Source organism: Centruroides vittatus, unplaced genomic scaffold, assembly GCF_030686945.1.
Source record: "Centruroides vittatus isolate TY-2023 unplaced genomic scaffold, ASM3068694v2 contig_1213, whole genome shotgun sequence".
In the NCBI taxonomy this organism is placed as follows: domain Eukaryota; kingdom Metazoa; phylum Arthropoda; class Arachnida; order Scorpiones; family Buthidae; genus Centruroides; species Centruroides vittatus.
In genome coordinates, this window is record NW_027120776.1 from 1,602,836 (window position 1) to 1,625,948 (window position 23,113).

At 31.4% G+C, this 23,113-nt stretch overlaps 1 protein-coding gene across 3 annotated transcripts; it reads right to left on the reverse strand.

Moving 5' to 3' along the window:
- Window positions 1-15: 15 nt before the first annotated feature.
- LOC136986177 (tumor protein p63-regulated gene 1-like protein) lies at window positions 16-21,674 on the reverse strand. 3 transcript variants are annotated; one of them, XM_067283658.1, is made up of 6 exons: window positions 21,436-21,674; window positions 9,033-9,145; window positions 8,782-8,873; window positions 8,056-8,232; window positions 1,231-1,350; window positions 16-965 (listed from the first exon to the last, which is right to left on the reverse strand). In XM_067283658.1, the coding sequence occupies exons 1-6, from the start codon at window positions 21,647-21,649 to the stop codon at window positions 605-607; spliced, it is 1,077 nt and encodes a 358-aa protein (XP_067139759.1). In that variant the 5' UTR covers window positions 21,650-21,674; the 3' UTR covers window positions 16-604. The 3 variants fall into 3 exon arrangements, with proteins under 3 accessions (XP_067139759.1, XP_067139766.1, XP_067139775.1); XM_067283665.1 differs by having other exon boundaries at window positions 9,039-9,145; window positions 21,436-21,673; XM_067283674.1 differs by lacking the exon at window positions 1,231-1,350 and having other exon boundaries at window positions 21,436-21,673.
- Between the last annotated feature and the right edge of the window lie 1,439 nt (window positions 21,675-23,113).

The following is a 23,113-nucleotide window of genomic DNA, read 5'->3' on the forward strand; positions in this document are numbered from 1 at the left end:
CTTCTCTACCACGGATTACTCGGATAATCATTTATTAAGTCCTTAGTTGCAAACATTAAAAAACAAAAGAAATCCATATATACAACAAATTAACCGATTATTCTTGTTATAATCACAATAAAAAATAAACGTGGTTTATACCGTTACATCCAGTTAAAATAATCGTACACGGAAATCAAACGACCACAAATTCCACACCGAACTGCAAGCGAAAGGGTGACAAGGCCTGCAACGTCTGGTGGTTTATGCATATAATTTACCAAAAATACAATAGAAAATAATTATGTACACCTCAATTTCGCTTAACAAGATTGCATGATGTATATATTTATATATATTTTATGTATATAGTTGTTCATAAATGCCCGTACATCTTATAAAACTGACTGGAACTTACATAGTCGACCTGCAATTTGTACTGTTACTTTGAAAAATCGAGACTAGAATGTCAAAAAATCTATGGTCGAAATTAAGCAGAAAGCATTACTGATTTGGCAAATGGAACATTTAACTGGTGTTTATATTTATATATATTAAATATATCACAGGAATGTTGGGATTAAAAATAACGACGAATGCGTGAACGTGTATTTCGTGAGTGGGGCTAGAAGCTGACCTTCCCGCGCGCCTTGAAGAAACCTAGGTCGTTGGCGTTGTGAAAAGCGGAGGCTATGCCGGCGTAGTTCTCCACTATGACCGGCTGGTACTGGATCTCGCACCGTCTCGACGAGGGCGGAACGTTGGGAGGAAGGGCCGCCGGATCCATCTGCTCCACGGCCTGGACCAGGTGGCGGGAAAAGTCTTCGATGTCGTAGCTCGTCTTCTGGCGACTCTGGTGTTTGGCCAGGGGATGAGAGGTGTAGGTGATCCACGGGATCTCTCGGCACCAGGGGTTCCAGTTTTTTAAGAAAGGCAACGGCTGCTCCACGTTCCACATGCACTTGACTCCGATCTGATTTCTTGTGCTAACGGAGTGAAAAATTAAGATTCAGTATTTCATCAACGATACGAACCGTTACAAAAATCTGTTCGATTCCGGCACTGTTACAATCTTACTAAGCAAAAATTAGTCAGTCGTCCAGCTTAACCCAGTTAACAAAAGCAGAACAACAACATGCAACCACAATCTATTGTCAAATTGCTTAAAAGGTAACAACACAACATGCTTCCACTGACAGAGAGAGAGAGGAGAGAGAGACAGAGACAGCACCTATATATGTAAAACTGCACCTGTTTTCAGTATTTGTGTCGCTCTTGTTCTGCACCCGGGCTGACTGAGAATTTGGATTCGTCTGTCGTAATTTGGGAACAACCCATTCCTTTATGAAACCGACAGCTCCGTTGAGCTTCCTAGTTTTGAATAAATAAAGTAAGCAGAGCAGGCAAAACAAACAAAAAAAAAAAGAAAACAAATAAGACTGCAAGATTAAAAAAAACAATGCAAAAAAAATGAAAACTGTAGAAAACAACAAACAAAATTTTGGCAGCAGATCAAACTGTCAAATAGGTACGTAGAATATCAGAGAGTTAAGTGTACATAAGTTCTGCGATATTAACAGTACACGAAGTGGAAATATCATATAGTCTACTAATTAATGGAGTGCGTAATTGAAGTAAAAGCCAGAATTTTTAACAAATAAAAACAGATATTTAATGCAACAATTTTGGAAGTCTGTTTGATGAAACCGTGTCTTGTTCTATAATTTAGACTTAATAAACACTAGTGTTGTGTGTTTTTTCCCAAAGACACTTGGCAAGTTTTCTATCAATTATCTTTATTCATTCTGGTTGAAAAACACACAACACTAGTGTTTATTAAGTCTAAATTTAATTTTGAAAGTGTCAAAACAGGAATCACAATTATGACATGGTGTTTTTGAACTCTCAATTAAAAAAGTAAATTTAATAGTAAATTCTTTAGAAATTGATACAGACGCATTCTTTCCCCAACCTGTTATTATAACCACATTTAATACTAATTGTTAAAACAACAGAAGAAGCATGTTTATAAACTTCAATTATTGATAAGCTCAAAATTATATTCAATATGAGTAAGAAGTAAATTTTTTAGTTTAGAGTATGATTTTAATATTGAAATAGCTATAAAAAGAAAATCATTTATTGAATTGCTTTGAGTTATTTTGCAACTAAAGTCTCCTCGGTAAATTTCCTGTTACTGTAAGTTGAAACGTCACAAGAATTGAAAAAAGAAATGAGCAAACCAGAAAAGAGTATAAGATACCAGAATAGAAAATAGAAAGTGGAGAAGGGCAAGACATTTAGGAAGGACAATTGGTGATGGGAATGGGAAAGAAGACGATGTTATTTCGAAACATTTCTGAACAATAGAACTGATGATGTGATGCTCACTATGAATGTGCAAAAAGGAGGGAAAACAAACTGAGTTTGTCTTTTCCAAGTGTCTAACAAATTTTATGAAGTCTTTTTTTTATATGTTGGTAGTTAGTGCAAATTTGTCTAGTAGGAATGGAGCATAACTGATTGGCAATTAAAAATATTCAACCTGTCCACTACAGAGTAAAATGTCGACGGATCACGCAACATTTTGTATAAAAATTTTGTACTCCCGAGTGCAAAATGGAACCATTGGATGCCGTTTAAGCAACAATAAAACTAACAATACTGCAAAATACAAAATAAAGATCATCACTTTTTTGCCTTTTCAGTCAACACTTGCTAATTCCCACATGGCTCGAGATTTATTAAAATGGAAAGTTCCGAATTGAATTTCAACGTTTTTTTCAGATGACAAATTTATCATCAGTACTTTATGAGAATGAACATAATTTACAAGATACTTTTTTAAAACTGTAAACAAAATACATCTTGGAAGTATCCATAGGCAGTAATAAAATTAGCACAAGGAGACAAAGCAGGACAATTCTAGGATTAAAAGTGTGCAAGAATTAATTCGAGACATCGGAAGTATCGGCAAATAATGGCATCGAAAACTCTTTCGATGCAAAAAGTAAATACCTCCCCCCCCAAAAAAAGATCTATTGATGCAAAAGTTGTTTTCAGTATTTTAAATCAAACTGTCAAATTTGCTATGCAAATAATAGAAAATCCTAAGAATTAAAAAACTGTTCGTTAATACAGACTAAAGTATTCTACCCGGAACAAATTTTACATTAGACATTTCTACCGATCTGGACACTTCCAAATTGGTCACTTAAACACACAATGAAAATTTTCATAATTCAACATTGTGGCAAATATTTTAATTATGAAATATCCAATTCTGACAAGTAAACTATGCAAAAAAGTATAAATTTTGTTTAACACATTATTTTTATACAGAAGACGACATAAGGAACATTAATCCAGAGTCCTTGGGTCCAGAATGCCACCAGATTGCTACGAACAATTCCAGATTGTCAGATGCCAGATTAACAAATTATTTCAATTATATCTGTTCGTTGGAGACCCTTTAAAGCATTGAAGTTTTGTGCTTTTTATGGCCATATTCTGTAGGCCGAGTTGATTAAATGTTAAATGTAGAGTTTCCAAGAAAGTGGCATTCACAAAATCAAGCAATTCTAACAGATTCAGTTTAAACCATCAATCTTCTTGAGTGAGGGTTCAGTTAAAACCTAGGGTTAACACTTACTCTTGTTTTAAAATGGCAACCTAAAGTAGCAAAGATGAATAAATTTCAGAAAATTTAGAATATTTGAAGTATTTTCAATACTTTCAGTGTTAATGTTGTGATTTCTGTATATGAAAAATTAATGGGGAGAGAAGAAATGATTTCAAACAATTGAGTGAAGATGAATTTATTTCTCGATACCAAACGAAAAAGGACACACACAGTAAGGTGTTTATTAGGTCAATTTGGTGAAATACTTCAACCACAATGTTCAAGAAAAAAGTTATAACACCTCTAGAACAAATGATTATAGCTTTGCTTATGCTTTCGCTACTAAAGCTTAGTTCACACTGAGCAAATAGAGAAAGTGAATGAGAAAAGCGATTTTTACTCGCTTAGTGAAATTGACGCATACAACCAAAATCGAAAAATGATTGTGAATTTTAAGGAGCCAATCATTTGCAAGTGAAAGAAAACATCATCTTGAAAAAACAAAATGGCTGCTTCTGATATTCCGTCATTAACCACATTTATTTATTGAGAAAGAAAGATACCTCAAAAAGAAAATGATGCTGGATGAGAGGAATATTAAAAATCCATAGTTACAACTTTTACTCTATTGCAGGGCTGTCCAACTGGCGGCCCGTGGGCCGTATACGGCCCGCCAAATTATTTTTACGGCCCGCGAGTACATTTTACTATGAATAAATTTATGTTACTAAATTATTATTATTAATATTAAAATTATTTTACTATGTGAAAATTACGGCCACAATGTTCTCATTAATATATTACGAATATTTTAAAGTTTCTTTTTAGTATAAATAAAATATTTTCTTAATTAACATAAACTGACTTTTCATTTATCAACCTTCTTGGCCCCCGAAATGCTTGGTGAAGAAAATATGGCCCGCGGGCTATGATAAGTTGGACAGCGCTGCTCTATTGCATGAGAAAGTTTCTGTAGTCATCTTGTAAACAAGAACCACGTGACAACTAACAGGAATGCAATTGGTGGCAAAATTTTTTCGCTAGTGAAAAAGCTCGACAGTTCCGAACTTTGAAGCAATTTGCAAAATGGTAAAATTTGCCAGAAATGATGTCATGTCAGACATGTTATTTGCTCTGTTTTTCTCTTTCACCAGCAAATCGTGCTCAGTGTGAACTAAGGTTAATTCTAGTAGTAAGCTTAATTCTCAAAATTGTTGAATGTTACAATGTGCATTAATATCCATTTGTGTTTCTGCCATTTTCTACCTATGTGTTTTCTTGCAACCAATCAAGACTTTGCTTACAAAAGAAGACTTATTTAATCTCAAATGAACGACTGTTTTTAAAACATTAAATCTAGAGTAGCAAAACTAGAGTTATATTTTTATCTGAATATGAAACGTGGTTAACTCATTCTGACTCAGAGTTAGATTTAAACTGGAGTTCATCAACACTCCATTTAGCTCACTTTACAGAATATGGCCATGAAGCAACCTGAAACAAACTTCATTTTGCCTCAGATAGATAAATCTACATAAACTGTTAAAAGAAATTTATTGAAAATGAAACTGAATACTTGAATATTTTGACTCGAAGTTCTCTCTTTCTAAAATCAAAACGAAAGAGCCAAACAGAGAACCACTAGAAGTAGATAATGCGATAAAAATCCCGTAGGGGACACGTCGATACAAATTTTAAAATTCTTTCCATAAAATACCAAAATAATTTCTGCTTAGTTTCACTAAAATTTTCACGATTAAGATTTCATACGAAATTAGTGTCCCTAGGAATCTAATTTAGTATGAAAATAAGAATTGAACGTCCTTGTAACAAATCAAAAAACGGACACATTTTCAGATAGCATGAGAGGAGCTTGAGTCAATAAATAGATTTCGCAAACTGGAATTTCATTTAAACAAAATCAATGTTTAAATAAAAGAAAGAACAGTCTGCAGAAATTTTTCTTTATTGATATGGTGATATGGCTCATTTATAATAAATTTAAATTAAATAATATATATTAAAACAGGAGACTAGACTAATTGACCAAAATTATTTACATAAGCTAATTTCATAATTCGTGTGAAGTAAGAATTATATTTTAATTGAATTAAAATATTAGTTTCTTATATGTAAACTTTTTATATTCAAATTCTATCCATTTCAGAAGCATAAAGTGTAAATACAAAAATTCAGTTTTAATAATGTTCAATATTATTAGCAGCTTTGGAACATCCCAAAAGGGCAATTCCCATTAAAATCTGCCAGTCAAACGACAAAGATTCTAAACTCTCACAAACTAGAAATGTTATCTGATGTATTTTTCCACTGGATATTCCCAATTTGTTATAGATTAGCTTATCTTTTTCAAAATAAAAAAAATCATTAAAACATATTTTTATCAAATTTTACATGTTACACAAAATGAATATTGGAGCCAACTGACTTATGATGAGTAAAAAGAACTCTATTTCAATATCAAGCAAAAACCATTCACATTTTACATAATGTATATACAGGTATACCTCGCCTTACGTCGGTAATTGGTTCCAGGAGAGGCAACATAAGTCAAATTTACTTGTGTAGTTACGACGTAAGTCGAAACTACGGTGGAAAATGCCAATAATGAGCACTTAAAGACCACTAAATAAGACGACAACACAAACACAGATGTTTTCATGTTTCGTTCTAGGATTTATGATGATTATGTTAACATTTACTGTAAATGTACATATTTTAATATGATTTTATGTGCTTTTAATGCTTTTCTAGTGATATTACGACTTCAATATTTATGGCGGACGGATGTAAAATCGAATAAAATGACTTAAATTTGATTTTTATTTTTCCATATACTTTTTTGACAAACGACGTATAATCGAGAATGACGTAACTCGAAACAACATAACTCGAGGTATACCTGTATAGTGTTACATGAAAAAAGTAAAGTATAGAATAAAATATATTTTGAAAAAATTACAGAAGATATGCTACAACTAACAGACATGCTCTTATACTTTTAAATAGTCACAAACAAAAAATAAATAAATTGCATCATTGTTTACTGCATCAACAAATGGTGACAAACCCAAACCAGCGATTTAATACTTCCTTAATTTTCTAATATTTTCATCAAACGGATGTCTCAATGGACACATTCTAAATTCTTTTTCATTCATTAAAATATGTAATTTTTAAACATTAAGAAGTGACTAGATGAAGGCTTCTTTAAATCATGGGTCGCAAAAAATTTGATAACAGTAAAATTTTGTACCACCTATTTATAGAAAGCTGCATTTTTGGCATTAATGACTATAAAATCATAATGCCCTGCGTTCTGCAGTAGTATTGAATATTTGGCCAAGATTTCATTTTTTACGTAAAAATAAACAAGTGCGTCTGTCTCATTAGTAAGCAAATTTGCTTTCGTCTTTAATAAATGATAAAATAATATATATATCAGAAATCATGAAACAATTTATTCCAAAATGGTTCTATCCGTAAGAGATTTTATATACCTACATAAGCAAATCACAAATGGAAAAAGTCGAAGTCTTGAACTAGATCAATATTCTGTTCACAAAACAAAACTTGTTTCGTCAATTACACACACACTAATTAAAGTGGCTAGTTTTCACTTTTAACTTTCATCTCTATTCTAGGAAAACAAACCAGAATGTAGATATAAAATCAAGTTAAACCTGTACACAAAATGAGAAAAATTTACTTAGGATACAAATTATCTGGTGTTATATAAGGGCTTAGAATGTCTTAAAATTATATTTTTAAAAGTAGCAAGTCTTTAATGCGATAATGCTCTAGAAACAAAAGAAAAATGGCTTAAAACAAGCATTACCATGTATTTTCGGAATATAATTAACAGATTAGAGGTGGTGTGTATGTTGTACTCTGAATTAAATTCTCAAAAAATGAAGACCAATTAGAGCTGTACAATCAATTTCTGATCACATTAAAAAATTTTAAAGTGATTATATATATATAATGCACTAAAATACATAAGTACAGTATAAATTTCAGGTTGCATATTGAGAATATTTACAGTATTTCACTACAAATGAAGATAAAAACAAAATTGTAGTCATCATACACATTCATCACAGCTGAAGGAACAATTAAAAATAATGGCATCGATCTTTGTTTTTGTATGATCTACCAAAAGTTCCTCTCTACTTCCTGTATCCATGAAGAATATGATACAATTACTTTGTGCTCTTCTTCATTTGTAGTATTTTGTAAATTTTGTTCTGGTTTCTTTAGTTTTTGACATTTCAGATTCATTAACTTCTACTCATATTGAAATTATTAATAACTGTTATGATAGAATTCTTATAAATATAAATGATTCTGTAGATTATTGAATCAATTTTCACAAACAGATGCATTTGGCAAGTCATTTTGCACTATGTAATTATGTAAAGTGTACTGTTACTTACGGCATGAGAGAACTCTCTGGATATTTCAGTTCTCCGACAATGATGCGATCGAACATTGTCAGATGTAGACGACGATAGTCCAGCAGACGTTGGGTGATGAAATCGTATTTCAAATTAATGACGCTGTAGTCTGTCAGAAATATAATTCTCTCTTTTTCTGTATCCCAGTGATCAATCCTAAAATAAAAAAATGTATTTATTCTGTTGGAAGCATGCAACTGGATGATTACCGAGGAATTTATCACGTAATGAAACTTTTAAGAGTCTTTCAAATAAATAATTCAATTTCTATCATTACATTTATCCAATCAACTAGATTAACTGGAGACATAAAATCTGCTAAAATCAACAAATTTACTCGACGGAAAATTCTTTTTTGTAATTACAAGACATTTTTGAAATTAAAATGAATTATTTTCTACTTGGCTTTTTTTAAAATCCTGTTATAAATTATAAATAGTTCCTGTTGAATAACGTACAACAAAAACTATACTAATTACTCATAAAAAGTAATGCAATATTTAGTTACATAATTAATCTTACATTACATAATTCAATAGCTGTAATTTGGATCCTGTATCAAAACCTGTACATGTAATAAAATAAATGAAAAAAGTAATAAATTCAATACATTAAACGGTTTTATTATCATTCAGCAACCGTCTTATATTTCTGCACGTAACATTAATTTTATTTAAGTGCTTTAAATACAAATATTAAACTCACTCTGTCAGTAGCCACACTCCGCGCAATTCTCCATCCAGGTTTTCCAAGACGACGGGTCGGCACTGATCGGCTGCATTTTCGAGAGCTCCCTCCTGTTGAAAATGTTTACTTTTTTAAACTGTTGTTATATTTTAAACAGAATTAAAAAGGAAATATTCTCTAATTTATTTGAAATAATAATAAGTTTCGTTGAGACAACTTTAAAAAATCGAGCGACAAAGTCACATCATACAAACTAGAAGTACTCATACCCTCACCGCAAAGAATTCTCTCACTTCCTCTTCGTTCATGGGTCGCACCGGACGGTGACTGGTCGATCCGGTTCTTTCCGTTTTCATTTTATTGCTGAGATTAGCATTATCGTCTGAAATAATAATTTGTTTGGATAATTTATGTTACTTAAATATATAAACTGACATGACTATTTAAAAGAATTCATTATTACAAAGTTCTATTGTCAACAAATAATTGTTTCTAATCATTAAGAATTGCATACAGACAGGTGGAAATGGATCAAGGTTGTCATTTAAATTTCCTCCAACCTTACCAGAATCATATTTTATTTTATTAAAGTCCTGAAATTTGTTATTGATTTATCCTATATCATTCATATTTATTTTTTTATATCCTGTGTTCCTGTGTAATCATAATAAATTAAAAATTTGATATTCTTTTGGTCTAGTTACATATCTGGAAGGTGACCACAAATGTGAATTTTTCTTTTAAAACAGGCAATGAATGTAAATGACTAAAGTTTATATCAGTCATTGATCCCAATAAGAATATTGTACTCATTCATTCTTCGTGATTAATAACTTATTAAAATAGCTTGACGGAATCTAAAATTAACATTCTGTACGTATCTAGGCTAAGAATTGAAATTCATCAGAAAAAACACGATCAATTTAGAACATGTTTCTAATTTCTTTTAAGTATGATAATTCATTCATTGTATAACTTATACAACAACAAACAAAATATAAACAAATTTCAGTTCTCAAACTTCCACAAGAATAAATTCAGAGTATGTACTGTACTTAATATTTATAAATTTCCTTTAGAAAAACAAAAATATCATAAATTGTTCTTAATTCTACATAAAAGAAACAGCAAATGGCCGTTCTCAGAATTAAATCAAATGATAAATACATCCTAGAATATGAGCTCGATACTCACCTGGTGCAGAAAATAATCTGTGTACCCATCGCATTGTTTTGAATCCATAGACACATGAATTTTGCGATGGATGTTATTTGGTAATAAAAAAAAAGCCTTTTATAAATTTGTCACATCAATCTTGCCTCTTAGATTTATCATGTAATCCAAACCAAAGTGGCAAGATGGAAGCTGGGTAAAGATTTGGTAGAGATCAGCAAGGCCCCACAAAAAAAAAATAGTCAAAAAATATGAACGTGAAATCAACCAAAACAGAATTTTCGTTATTTATCAATTAGAATCTTGTATACAGTATATGTATTTCATTTAAACTTCTCCGAAAATTAAAAAATTTTTTTGAAATCTCATTTTATGCAACCATCAGTAAGTTTATTTAAATTGATTTAAGATTTTAAGAAGAATTAGTGAGCTCTAATGGGACACTTCCTTCCAGGGCAGTTCTTTGCAAGGCATTTAATAAACTTTGATTGTACAGAATCAAGGAGTGTGATCATAGTAGGAAAAATGGCTCCTGGTAGCAAAAATTTGAATTAAATTATGCTGACTAGTAATCTAAAGAGAGTATTAAAGAATAACTAGCAAAGAAATCAGAAATTTCCCAGGCAAAAAAAGAAAATAATAGAAGTTCGTTATCAATTTAAGGCTTGCAAGAGTAATGTCGGGAATCTCTGCAAGATCACAGGAAAAAAAAACTGGGACAGCTCTTAATAAAGCCCTAATAGTGATAATTTTAAATACTTATCATTATGGATAAACCCTTGCCGGGATTTTAAAGCTTTAAAATTCCTGCAAGGAAAATTCGTATATATACATACATATACTATATGTCAAAGGAAAAAGTAAAGTTCAAAAATATAATCTGTACACACATTCTAAAAGAAATTAAATATCTTAAATTTAAGAATGCTACATCACATGATTCATCGATATATCATATCTACATTTTTTTCCTCCTTAAAATGTGTAATGCAACTTTGCATCATAAATCATCTAGGGTTTGAAATTATACAGATTATGTACACCTGTGTGTCAGAGTATCTGTATAATTTTATAAACAGTGATTCATTCTGTCTGGTATGCAAGAAATTTTATTCTAGAACACTATTTGCTTATATCTGCATGCACATTTATTCTTTTTTTTTTGTTGATATTTTTTATTCTAACACATTTCCATTTTTAAAATAAAACAAAGTAATAAATAAATAAATATATATAAACATCTCTAAATCCAATTTTTATGGTTAATTCAAACCAAACAATCTGCCAAATTAAAACTTAGCTATATAATAGCCCGACAATTTGGTGTATCGTTTGATCTGAATTAAACAAAAGTAGTAGCGCATTTTAGCCTACTGCTAATTAATTTTAATATTTACTGCTAAAAGTCTTGTTATATTTTTAATTTTTGATATATTTTCTGCTTTCCTATTGCTTACTTATGGGACACGAATTACAAAATGACTATTTTCAAGAAGCTTTAGAAAATGTTTCATGTCCTTAAAAAGAAATGGAAGAAAAAAACAACACACTTCCTGATTACGAGACTAATACAAACTTTGGAATCTTCCACCTTTATGATACAGAATGGATAAATTTGGTAGATCAAAACAGGAAGTTTACCTTCATTTTGTAGTTGTTCTCCAGTTAAATACATGAAACTGTTAAACTACTAAATTAAAATCGACTATTATGTGGTCTTATGATCCTGCAGCATGAAAGGGCTCAAAATTTTGCATTTGTCTTGGTTTTTACTGTTACATTAATTTCGTTTTGTGTATTATGTTTTGAAAGTTTATCCATATTCATATTAACTAACTACAAATTTTATAATAGATTTTCCGTACTGATTTATTGGTAGAGTTTGATGATATATTTAAATTTTAATTGTTTTGTTAACTCTGACCTATAATAAGTTTGATGCTTTTAGTTCAATAATAATACAATTTTTAATATGCTACTAATTTCACAAAACATGCAGAGTTTGACTTAAAGGTAGGCAGTTGAGCCACCATCTTGTGCTAAGATTATTAATTAAAAAATAATTAAATAACTTTCCAAATTATTTTATTAAAATTCAAGAAGAAAGAGAACTCAAATTCACAATATCTGCTTACCTTTGCTTATTATACAAATGGTCCAGATAGCATAGCTTCTGGACAATCATTATAACACTTCTAACATTAATTTATAGATCTATATTAAGTTAGGTCATATAACCATATGCTAATAAATCACTGTGCAATCAGAATACATTGACGGGGAGTTTGACCTAAAAGCAATTCCAAACTAAATAACGAGCTAAATCTTATCTTGAAAATTATGTGTTAGCATAACTGAGAGAGATTATCATCATGTTTATATTCACACCTAAAATGTTCAATATTCTTTCGGAGAAATTAATTTTAAATTAATTAAAGTGCTATTGATTGTCATGGTTATAACATCTTGACAAAAGAACGAATGAACTGCTGCTGACCATTACAGAAAGACGTCATCCTTTTGTACCCACTCACTCCCACCTTTGGGTGGTGATTTACAACACTGCAGGTGCAGTTGTTTGTTTTCAAGACATCTTTAGGATCCTTTCAAATGTTTAAACTGAAAGATGATATAAATGACAGATTGCAAATTTTTTTAACACTACATAATAATAAAATGATATTTTATTTAGAAATTAACAGAATAATTACATTTTCACAAATAGTTTAACTATTTTAAACAAATTATCTAAAAGCAGTACACTATGTAGATTTTCAAGTCGTATAGTTATGTAGTTGCATGCTGTACAAATATCTTATGCCAAAAGTAAAGTATTCTAATGTGGATTTACAGTGGATTCAGTATATCATTATGGTGGACATTCTATAAAAAAATTTAATATTGAACAGTGAACTCTTGCAGTCTCGCCACATGATCTATGGCATATTGTATGATAAACACGTCAATTAGTAAGGAATTTAAGAAGAACCAATGGAATCAGAGCTTTTCACAATCTTACGTATTGTACTTCCAAAAAAGTGCACAAAAATTTCAAATTTTTTATTCTTTTCTGACTTTTAAGAGGACTAAAAAATTAAAAACAACCCTAAACCATTTATAAAATGGAATAGAATTCTCCCAAACAGGTCAAGAAAAACAAAACAAATTAAAAATACTTTTTTAATTACTTGATGTTTATCCCTAAATGCATTTCACCTTTTCTTAGGCCTCTTCAGTAGGGCTTCTTTTGAAGTTAGGGCTCTTTAACATCAATTAGTGTTGCAAATTCAATATAATTGCAGTTTGCAGCAAAACAATACTTTATATTTGACTATTTAAGAAATTAACTTTATTCAAGATCATTTGTCTTGACTCAAAATGTATTTGAATCTGATATTTTCTGATAAATGGTAATCGACTATTATTTTACAAAATAAACTGTTAAAATCTTTATCAAATTTTGTCACAGTAGTAGTTAAACAAGTGATGAACAATGTTTTCTGGACATGGTCTGCGAATAACTTTGCAGACTTCCAGTGGGCTGCATGCACTTTTATTTACAGAATTGCAGGCTTTAAACCTGCTTTGTGTCAATTCACTCCATAACTGCCAGTATATTAGGTACTAAAATAATATTTGCTAATGATATGCAAACTAGTAACACCGTATATGATTTATTCTTATCTTTTCATTGGTCAAGTTTAGTTTGAATGTTCTTTATCACAAATATCAGATTATTTAGGGTTGCATAACGGCACGTAGCAGAAAACGGGAAAGTAAAATAATAATGTCTGGGGCTGTTCATCGCCGAATAAAGTAATAGTCTTCAGCAGTTTCAGTTTTAATTGCAAAACCCAAGTTTTATTTTTAAAATCCACATAATTTCTCTTTGAATGCTAATAATTGATATGACGTCCACAAAATACATTAATTATTGTTACTGTAAATATCAAGAATGCAATGAGTAAGTTAAAATAAGTTTTAATTAAATGTATTTAAGTCTAGTAAACTCCAACTGAGATTCCATTCCCAGAAATAAAATCCAAATGTCATGCAAAGCAGGTCAATGAAAAATAAGTACTTAAAAATACAAGTTAATATAAACCTTGTAAAATTTACCAATAAGTAGGGCTGTAAAGTGAGGATCCATCATATTCATTTTCACTGTGTTTCTGGATAATGAATAGCAATTTAAAAAAAAAATTCTTGCTGGATATTATTAACAAATTTGAAATGTTAAAAACTTAGTAGTTGCAAAGACTTTTCCAGATTTCAGTTAAAAGAAGGAAATCAAATTAAATATATACAAAAATGTCAATAATATACAGGAAAAAATTAAATAGAATATATTTCCTGAAATGGAGCAAAGGGAAAAAAACTTAAAATTTAGGAAATTACTGAATGAATGAACCAAAAATGAATACAATAAAATTCAAATTACAAACATAACCTTTAATAGAACATAATTGCAAAGATAGTAAGTAGTACTACACTACTTCAAACAGTTACAACAAAAAACTGAAATTAATGCTTCAAAACACTTGTCCAAATTAAATCTGACTTTGGCTTTTAAACGGTATTTAGAGTTACTTAATGATTAATAACTTCATTTTCTTTTAAAGTCTGTAGTTAACTTAGTAACTGTCTTATTTGAAAAGTTTACTATGAAACACAACTACTTTTGTATTTTAACAAGCATCGACTGTTGGAACACCACACATCAGACGATCAAAACGAACATAGAACTCACAATGGAGTTTGACAATGCCGTGAGTCAGATTTGGTGACACCACATGCCAGTGGTGCAACATGCACAGCTGGCTCACATCATTACTAAGTGACTCACAGTATCAACAAACTTCTTGCCACTTCTACATCATTTGATCACCCGGTACAATTTCCAGGGCTGGATGTTTTACATCCAAAATATTTATGTGATAGCTACTTCAATTCCTTCTGAAATTTCAAAAAGCTAGCCGATTATCAACAAGTGTAAAAAAAAAAGTTTACGCTTTTGGAATATTTTTAGATATTTTATTCCCATTTTGAAGTTCAATTAAATATATTAATTCACTTTCTCTTCCTGCTACTAATATTTTTTTTCCAATCTAAATTCAAAATGTAGAATAATATTGAATATTAAACACAAAAATAGACTATATGATATAACCGTTTATTTATTTCCATAACTAAATCACAGAAACAACAAACATTCAAAAAGCAAAATGGTCAAGCTACTAAAAAACATTTGTCAATTTTGGAAATAAAAGTATTATATTGTTGATATAGTAATAAGACTAATCTGTGTGGTAATTTTGTGTTATGTGAAATTTTAAACTGCTTCGGAAGAAGTTTGCAACGTCTCTTGCTTGACTTTCCCCAACACTTGGTGAAATTTTTATTAAGCACTCAAGATATGACACATGACCTTCCATCTCTCCATCTAGTTATGTACTCCAAAATTTAATAGCATAGCACTAATGCCACTTATATAGCAGTTATATGCCACTTACAGTATATAAGCTAAACTTCATTTTTTCATCTTTACCCATCCTGAGATATTAAATGAAATAAATGTCAACACGTACATTCATGAAGTTTTTCCCCAGTGTTTTTCTTTTTACTCTTTTGGGTTCAGATTCCGTTTCAAAATCTGAAGATTTGAAAAAATCTGGAGTGTCAAATTTGACACAATTACAACACTTTCCTATGTTATAACAGCTGGGAAAGTAAAATAAATTAAACCATAAAAATTTGTAAATGTTCAGAAAAATATAAAGTTCTTGTAATGATAAGAAAAAGTATCAAAAAAGTGTTTTAGTTAATAATGTCACATCAATACTTTTAAATGTAATTGCAGTATAATTTAAATTATACTTTAATGTTTTTGGTTGTTTTTAATGACTTTCTTCAAGGAAGGTGATTATTAGGGTAGGAACGTAAATTCTTACTCTAATAATATTAAAAAGAACATAATTTCACAAATTCAAATGCACATGCTGAATGTCTGTTATTAAATAGAATTAAAATAAAACTTAATATATACAAATAAATAAGTCTTATATCCTTATTTATCATATTAATAATGCTTTCCATGCTCTTGATATTGTGTCACAGTCTCTGCAATTGATTGCTTGCCTCCTTTGAGTTGCTTTGTAAATTTGACAAGCTTTGGAATATTTTATCTGTCTCTTATGTATTTTCGATATTATTTTAGCTTGGTTCCAAGTCACTAAGACAGAGGTGAGATCAGGAAACACACATGCTGCAAGCACTGTACAAGGGTTGGCTTTATTGACATCATTATGTTCTTCAATTCTTGCTGCTAGTGATCTATTAGTAGTTCTGATGTAATATTCTTGTCTTACAAAATACCCATAGAAGACAGCAGGGTATATCCCCAGTAATGGTCTGTTTATTATTCCAGAGTGGCCGGTAAACCATTGGATTTCTTTTGAAGATCATTCTTTCTCCTGTTGTCCAACCTATCTTCTTTGTATGTTTTAGCCATGTACTCCATTACAAAAGGCATCTTGTGTCTGCATTTTTCTTTTTTGTTGTCCATTATACCTTCTTAAGCCTTTTTTTGAATTTCCGGTACTAAGTACTAACATTAACGACCACTTAACTAACGTTTTCGATCGCCTCCGCGATCTTCGTCAGGTTTTATTCGACGGTTTTCGAGATAGAATGCAATAGAATTCTTACAAAGTTCAAACGATCGAACCTCTCACCGCGTGCCATAATTGCGAACGATCCAACTTGTTTTTAATGCCTATAATATAATCATAAAAAATGACTGCGTACATCCGTACATGAATAGTACACTACTCTGATATGCTACCATTGCGGGTGTACTTCGGAGACATATCTCCACGCATATGATAAAACGTTTCCATCTTTGAAATTAATGCATTTCCCTGATTTAGACGCCTTGTAAATCTCAAGGGTCTCCAAGGCCCTGATGCGGTCCGTGTCGAATGAATGGTAGCATATCAGAGTAGTGTACTATTCATGTACGGATGTACGCAGTCATTTTTTATGATTATATTATAGGCATTAAAAACAAGTTGGATCGTTCGCAATTATGGCACGCGGTGAGAGGTTCGATCGTTTGAACTTTGAAAGAATTCTATTGCATTCTATCTCGAAAACCGTCGAATAAAACCTGACGAAGATCGCGGAGGCGATCGAAAACGTTAGTTAAGTGGTCGTTAATGTTAGTACTTAGTACCGGAAATTCGAAAAAAGGCTTAAGAAGGTATAATGGACATCATATGTACCGGTATGAGGATTGTTTCTTTTTTGTTGTTCATTTGTTGAGCAATGCTTCAATATTTTTTGGTTTAAATTCAAATAAGTACTCTAAAGATCTAATGTACTCCAGCTCCTGTTCTTTATCTTGCATATTTATACTGTGTGTGCATGTGTTATAGTTAACTTAATAATAAAATGTCCAATGGTATAAATATTGGATTATACATGTTTTCTGTGAATACTTTGGTGATTGCACCTCTTTTCATCATGAGCACAATGTCCAAGAAATGTGCAGAAGTATCACTTTCTTGTTCTAATTCAATAAAAACAGTTTTATAAGTACAGTAAAATTTCAATTAATAGCATAACAGCTCAAATCAGCATTCTCTATGTTAGTCCTGGCTCAACCTATATTCTAATTAAGCCATGTTTATTAATGTCTATACAGGGATTGCTCTGGAAAATTAAAAAAAAAAAAAAATTACTATAATTTCACCAGTTTTTAATTTTTTTTCACCACTTCAGAAATATTAAATTATTAAGTCTTCTATCTTAGAAAATTACACATTAAGATGCAACTTCCGTAAGATAGCTTCAATGCTCTTTGAGGTTTTAATGCAAACATTTTTTTTTGCATTAAAGCCTCAAAGAACATAGAAAATATTTATTCTTAAAAATAGTTGTCAAGACAGACTAAGCATGTTAATTGTTCCAAAATAATTATATGATTTTAGAAGAAATGACAAAAAAAAAAAATCCTTATAAAGCTTACTAAAGTTGTTTTAATAAAAACAAATTTTATTAGTAAAAAGAACAAAATTTAATTCTTTAACTAGACTTTAATTATTACATAGGAATAAATTCTGAAGATTAATGCAAATGGTTTGTTATTACATTAATTATTAAGTAATTCCTAGGTAACTGTATAATGCTCAATTTTATTGGACTGCAATTTGAAAAAAATGTAGACCTATAAATTCCCACTGTCGTCTGTCCATCTTTCCTTAATCTAGAGAACGGAGTTAGACAAGACCAGACGTAGAAACCTTAGGGGCAGGAGGCCCCGATTAACTATATACCGTATTTTACGGACTATAACACGCACTTTTTTCTTTGAAAAATTGCTTCCAAAATTCAGGTGCGTTTTATAGTCCGTACCGTCTTATAGGTATTTTTTTTTTTTTTTTTTTTTAAATTGCTTAAAATTAAGGTGCGTCTTATAGTCCGTAAAATCCGGTTTGTGTCGGAAGTTGGTACCGTAAGTCTTGTTATTTCAATTAAAAATTTTTTCCCTCTAAAAAGGTGTTAGATAACCAGCATGACTCTACTGTTAAAGGAAAAGTATGATGTACAGGGACAAGCCACTGCTAATTTGAAGTGGAGAGCACATATTTTAAATTAAATAAATTAAAAATTGCAGCCCAGCATGTGATGACATCACAATAGTTTTAGATATTTTTTTCTAAAAACTAATTTAAAAAATTTTTAATTCATATTACTTCAATGAAATAATTACTTGGTATATTATTGTATATAAATAAATAAATAAATAAATATATATATACATAGATTTAGATTATAGACAAAATCTTTTAATAAAGGGCATATGAAACAATAATAAAGACCAACTTCCAATGACACAGAAATATATATCTCATACACACATTACAGAATTATTGAATCAAAATCATAACTCCAAATTTGTTGATTGATCAATTAATTTGTCAACATTACACACAGTTCTTAAAATTCTATGACCGACTGTGACTTAACACATTACACACAAATCCGTCACACAGCATAATCTGCAATATGGGAAATGACATTTTGATCAAATCATTCATGATAAATTATGATCTAAATTGGATTCAAATCCAGATCACCTACAGCTTACTGCTGAGAACATGACTGATGTTTATTTTATAACTTAATTCAAATTTTATTCTTTTTAATTTTAGTATCATTTTAGCTCTGAATGAACAGTTGGAAATATATCAGAGCTGTAGACCATGCCCTTAGAAGTAAAAGAAGTAAAAACAAAACATGGTCTACACGTGACTGTCCATGAGATATAGCTCTCGAAACTAGCTTATACAAACAATAGGCTTAATGGAATGCCCAGCATGACTCCTATCATGCTCTGGTAGAAGCTGGTGTGCAATGGCATTTATCATGTTTTATGAGCTTTTAGTGTCTCTAAGTAAAGTGGAAAAAAGTTAATTTTTTAGCAATGTTTTGAGAAATAGTTCTGGATTTCACCTATTAAATCTTACCCCATTTTTGAAGGTCTTCAAATTTCAGATATGCTGATTTCAGGGAGGCTGATTATTTCTCACAAAGCATGTAAACCATTGGTTCCTTTCACTTTTTTACTCCTAAGGGCACAGTCTACAGCTCTGATCAGATCCCAACAGTCTTATTCCACGTTAGAGTCTTATCTAAATTTATTCCTTAAGAAATTTAGTTAAAATAAATATAAAAATAAATATTTCACTTTTCAGTTAAAAACATCTGAATATTCTGCTCATATTTTGATTATAAAGTAAATAACAATCCTTGCAATTATAAATTCAAAGGATTTCTTTTTAATATATAATACATAGGTCTTATTAAAAAAAAGTGTTTGAATTTAAACGCAGTAAAAATCTTAATAATCCAACAGTTTGCTTAGTTTAACACTAGTCAACTTGGGTATTACTGACACTGTTGCCAAGTCATAAACAAGTTCACTACTAGTTCCCACTAAATCTGAACACTTTCCCACTAAATATGGCATATCATCAAGCTCAAGCATGAACACTTGAGCTTAGACCGGATATTAAAAACTGTTAGGCTGGTCAACTTAGGGAACGTCCATAAATGACGTCTACACTGGAAGGGAGGGAGGGGGTTACGACAAGTCAGACAAGGGGGGCAGAGCTTCAGTCATTTTATACAATTTATGCATTTTATTATATTTATTTCAAAATTTCTTGAAGTTTAATTGAAATTATATATTTTTACAATTTTTAGCTTATCATCAGCAAACATTTTTTAAAACTGTTTTACATAATATTGCAGAGGTGTAATGTCTAATAAAAGGTCATCTCCACAAAAGAAGACTGTTTCGGTTCCCAGCAATCAGACACGACGGAAGGAAATCGAAGACATTTTAGTTTCTTCTGTATTTCATATTATTTCTCTTACATTTTGTTTCTACTTATGGTAGCTATCATTTCTAAAGCAATAAAGATTTTAAGATGGTTTGACTTTCGTCGGACCTCCAAAGAGGGGAGGAGGTTACGGAAACTCGGACAAACCGGGAAAGAGGGAAGAGGGTTAGTGAAAATTTCAAGAAAAATGTAGACATAATTTATAATTCAGTTGCAGCATTGCTACAAACTTTGTACGGGTTAATTATTGTCACCCTGTAGTATCTCATAATAATATTGTATGAATATAAAAATCAATCATCCAGAATTTCACATCGAAAACACATCTCCCACGACTCTATCGTTAAAGGAAAAGTATGACATACAGGGGCAACTCACTACTAATTTGAGGAGAGTATATATTTTAAATTAAATAAAATAGAAAACACCGTACCAACCACTTTAGCAGAAATCCTCCAACTTGGCAACACTGTTTACAGACAACCGAGCGGTCAAGGTGGCAGCCTACTGCTCCGGGGACCCGAGATGGAATCCAGACGGGTTAAATAATTCCCAGGAATTTTTTGGGGGTGTCCATCCAGATATGTTGAGCCCCCGTCCCTCACCACCCAGCCAAACCTGTAATGGGCTTGCATAGAAAGTCCCTCTTAGTGTCCACAGGGTGGAAAAAGTTAAAAAAAAAAAAAAAAAAAAAGAGCAGAAGACAATGTAAAATTGTCTTAAAAATTCAACAATTGTATATATGCATTTCGACAAAACAATGCATGCTTTCCTGCATTGACATCACCTTACTTCGATAATCCGGCACTATTCCATATACGTCGGACTAACGAGTTATGCACCATATTCGTCAACTATAATTTTACTGCCAAGAACCGGGCAAATTAATATTTTAAATGAATTCGGGTGCAATCTCGTGCATGAATCGCAAACGAAACCGAAATTTGTATTATTAATTTTTAAATATCGACTGGCGAAGTTATGCCGCAATCAGCGATATTGAATTAAGCCTTTAACATAATGGTATTTATGACGCTGCAGGTAGCTTTATAAGCTTAAATATTGATGTTTAGGCTAATTTCGTACTTACCATTTTTGCTTCTCAGCATGGAATCGGATGCACTCGGACTGATGGTCCCTTGACTGTTCTCGTTCGGTGACAACATCGGTGTTTCCGCGTCCTGAGATAAAGAAAGAGTCGCTCCACGAAATTCCGCTTCGGAATAATCGTCCAATCGTTCCACGTTTGCACAATTCGTTTTGTTTTCGTTCGAATTCAACTTGACGTCTCGAAAGTCGGCCATCTTGTTTCTGTCCGTTTGAATTCTACCGACGTTAAATATTTACGTCTGTTATGTAAATCTGTCAAATATTTAAAAAAAAATATTTTCTATATATAATTTCTAATGGGAAAAAGTTATATATTTTTTAAATAAAATTATTCCTTTTAGCTTTATTTATTTATTTATTATTACTAAGTGACGTCGTTTTAAATTTACAGACGATATTTTGATTTGGTTTAAATTTTTAAATGTTTTTTTTTCTTTTATTTTGGTGGAGAATTATGAGTTAAATCGTAATAAATTTATTTATACGTTATTAATATTGCTTTTATTGCCATAAAAATTTATTAATTGTTGTTATGATTTATATTTCTATTAAACGTATGGCGTCGTAGTTAGCTTATAAAGTAATTGTGTGTTGTTATTTCTTCTTCCGGATATTATTGTAAATTATAAAAAAATAATAATTAAAATTTGATATAAAATATTTATAAGGAAGAATTTATTATTTAGCGCGTTATAAACAATACACGTCTTGTATGGGTAGAGAATGGACGCATTGCATGTTAGAGCGATATATAGTTGAATAAGCGAGCCAATGACACGGTTTGTTTCAAATAAATCGGACTATGTCATTGGCTTGCCTGTCCAGCTGTATTAAAGCCGGGTAACGAGCCTAAAATTTCTGAAAATGGTGACTGTCGACCGTTTAATATGCATTTGTGTTATCGTGTTCCCTGCTTTTACTGTGACGCATCGAGGAGAAAATTGTTCCTCGGGCTAAGGCCAGTAGCGTAACTACCATTTGTGCAATGTGTGCAATTGCACTCGGTGCTGAAGCATACAGAGGTTCTCGGCCTCTCATATTATTAATATAGTTGTTTTATTATATAAGACAATTATTCCCGCGACGTTGCGTGATTGACCAATGTTAGTAGCGAAGTTCTTGAAGGAGGAAGAAAACTGTTCTAGTGAGCAGCTCAGAGAATTTCAGCAGGAAAGAATGTGCATTTTACTCTGTTTCCCGCAGTAAAAGGCGATTACGTGCAGCTTCACTTCAGACTGTAGCTACCAGCGCCGTAACTAGTCTTTTATGCGCCCGGTGCGAGCATCTGTAACCACGCCCCAAAACTATGACCTAAAACTTGGCCCAGGTCATTTCTGCGCCTCTAGGGTCTAAGCCCTGTGCCTGGGCACCGCTGGCACCGCCCTAGTTACGGCACTGGTAGCTACCTCCATATAATCAAAATAATAATAATAATAAAGAGACGGCCGAATTGTTAAGGTGTCAGACATCCACATTAACCTTCCGGGATCTTTTTTTTTTCTGAAGGACCCATAAACCTCTTTCCGTTCTGAGACCCCTAAAAGGTCATGTTCAGAAAGCGAATATGGCATGTTGCCAACTTCTGTCGTGAGAACCCCTTAAACAACCGTAAAATTTCCTCTAAAATTAACAGAACGCCCCTTAAAACCCCTAACAAG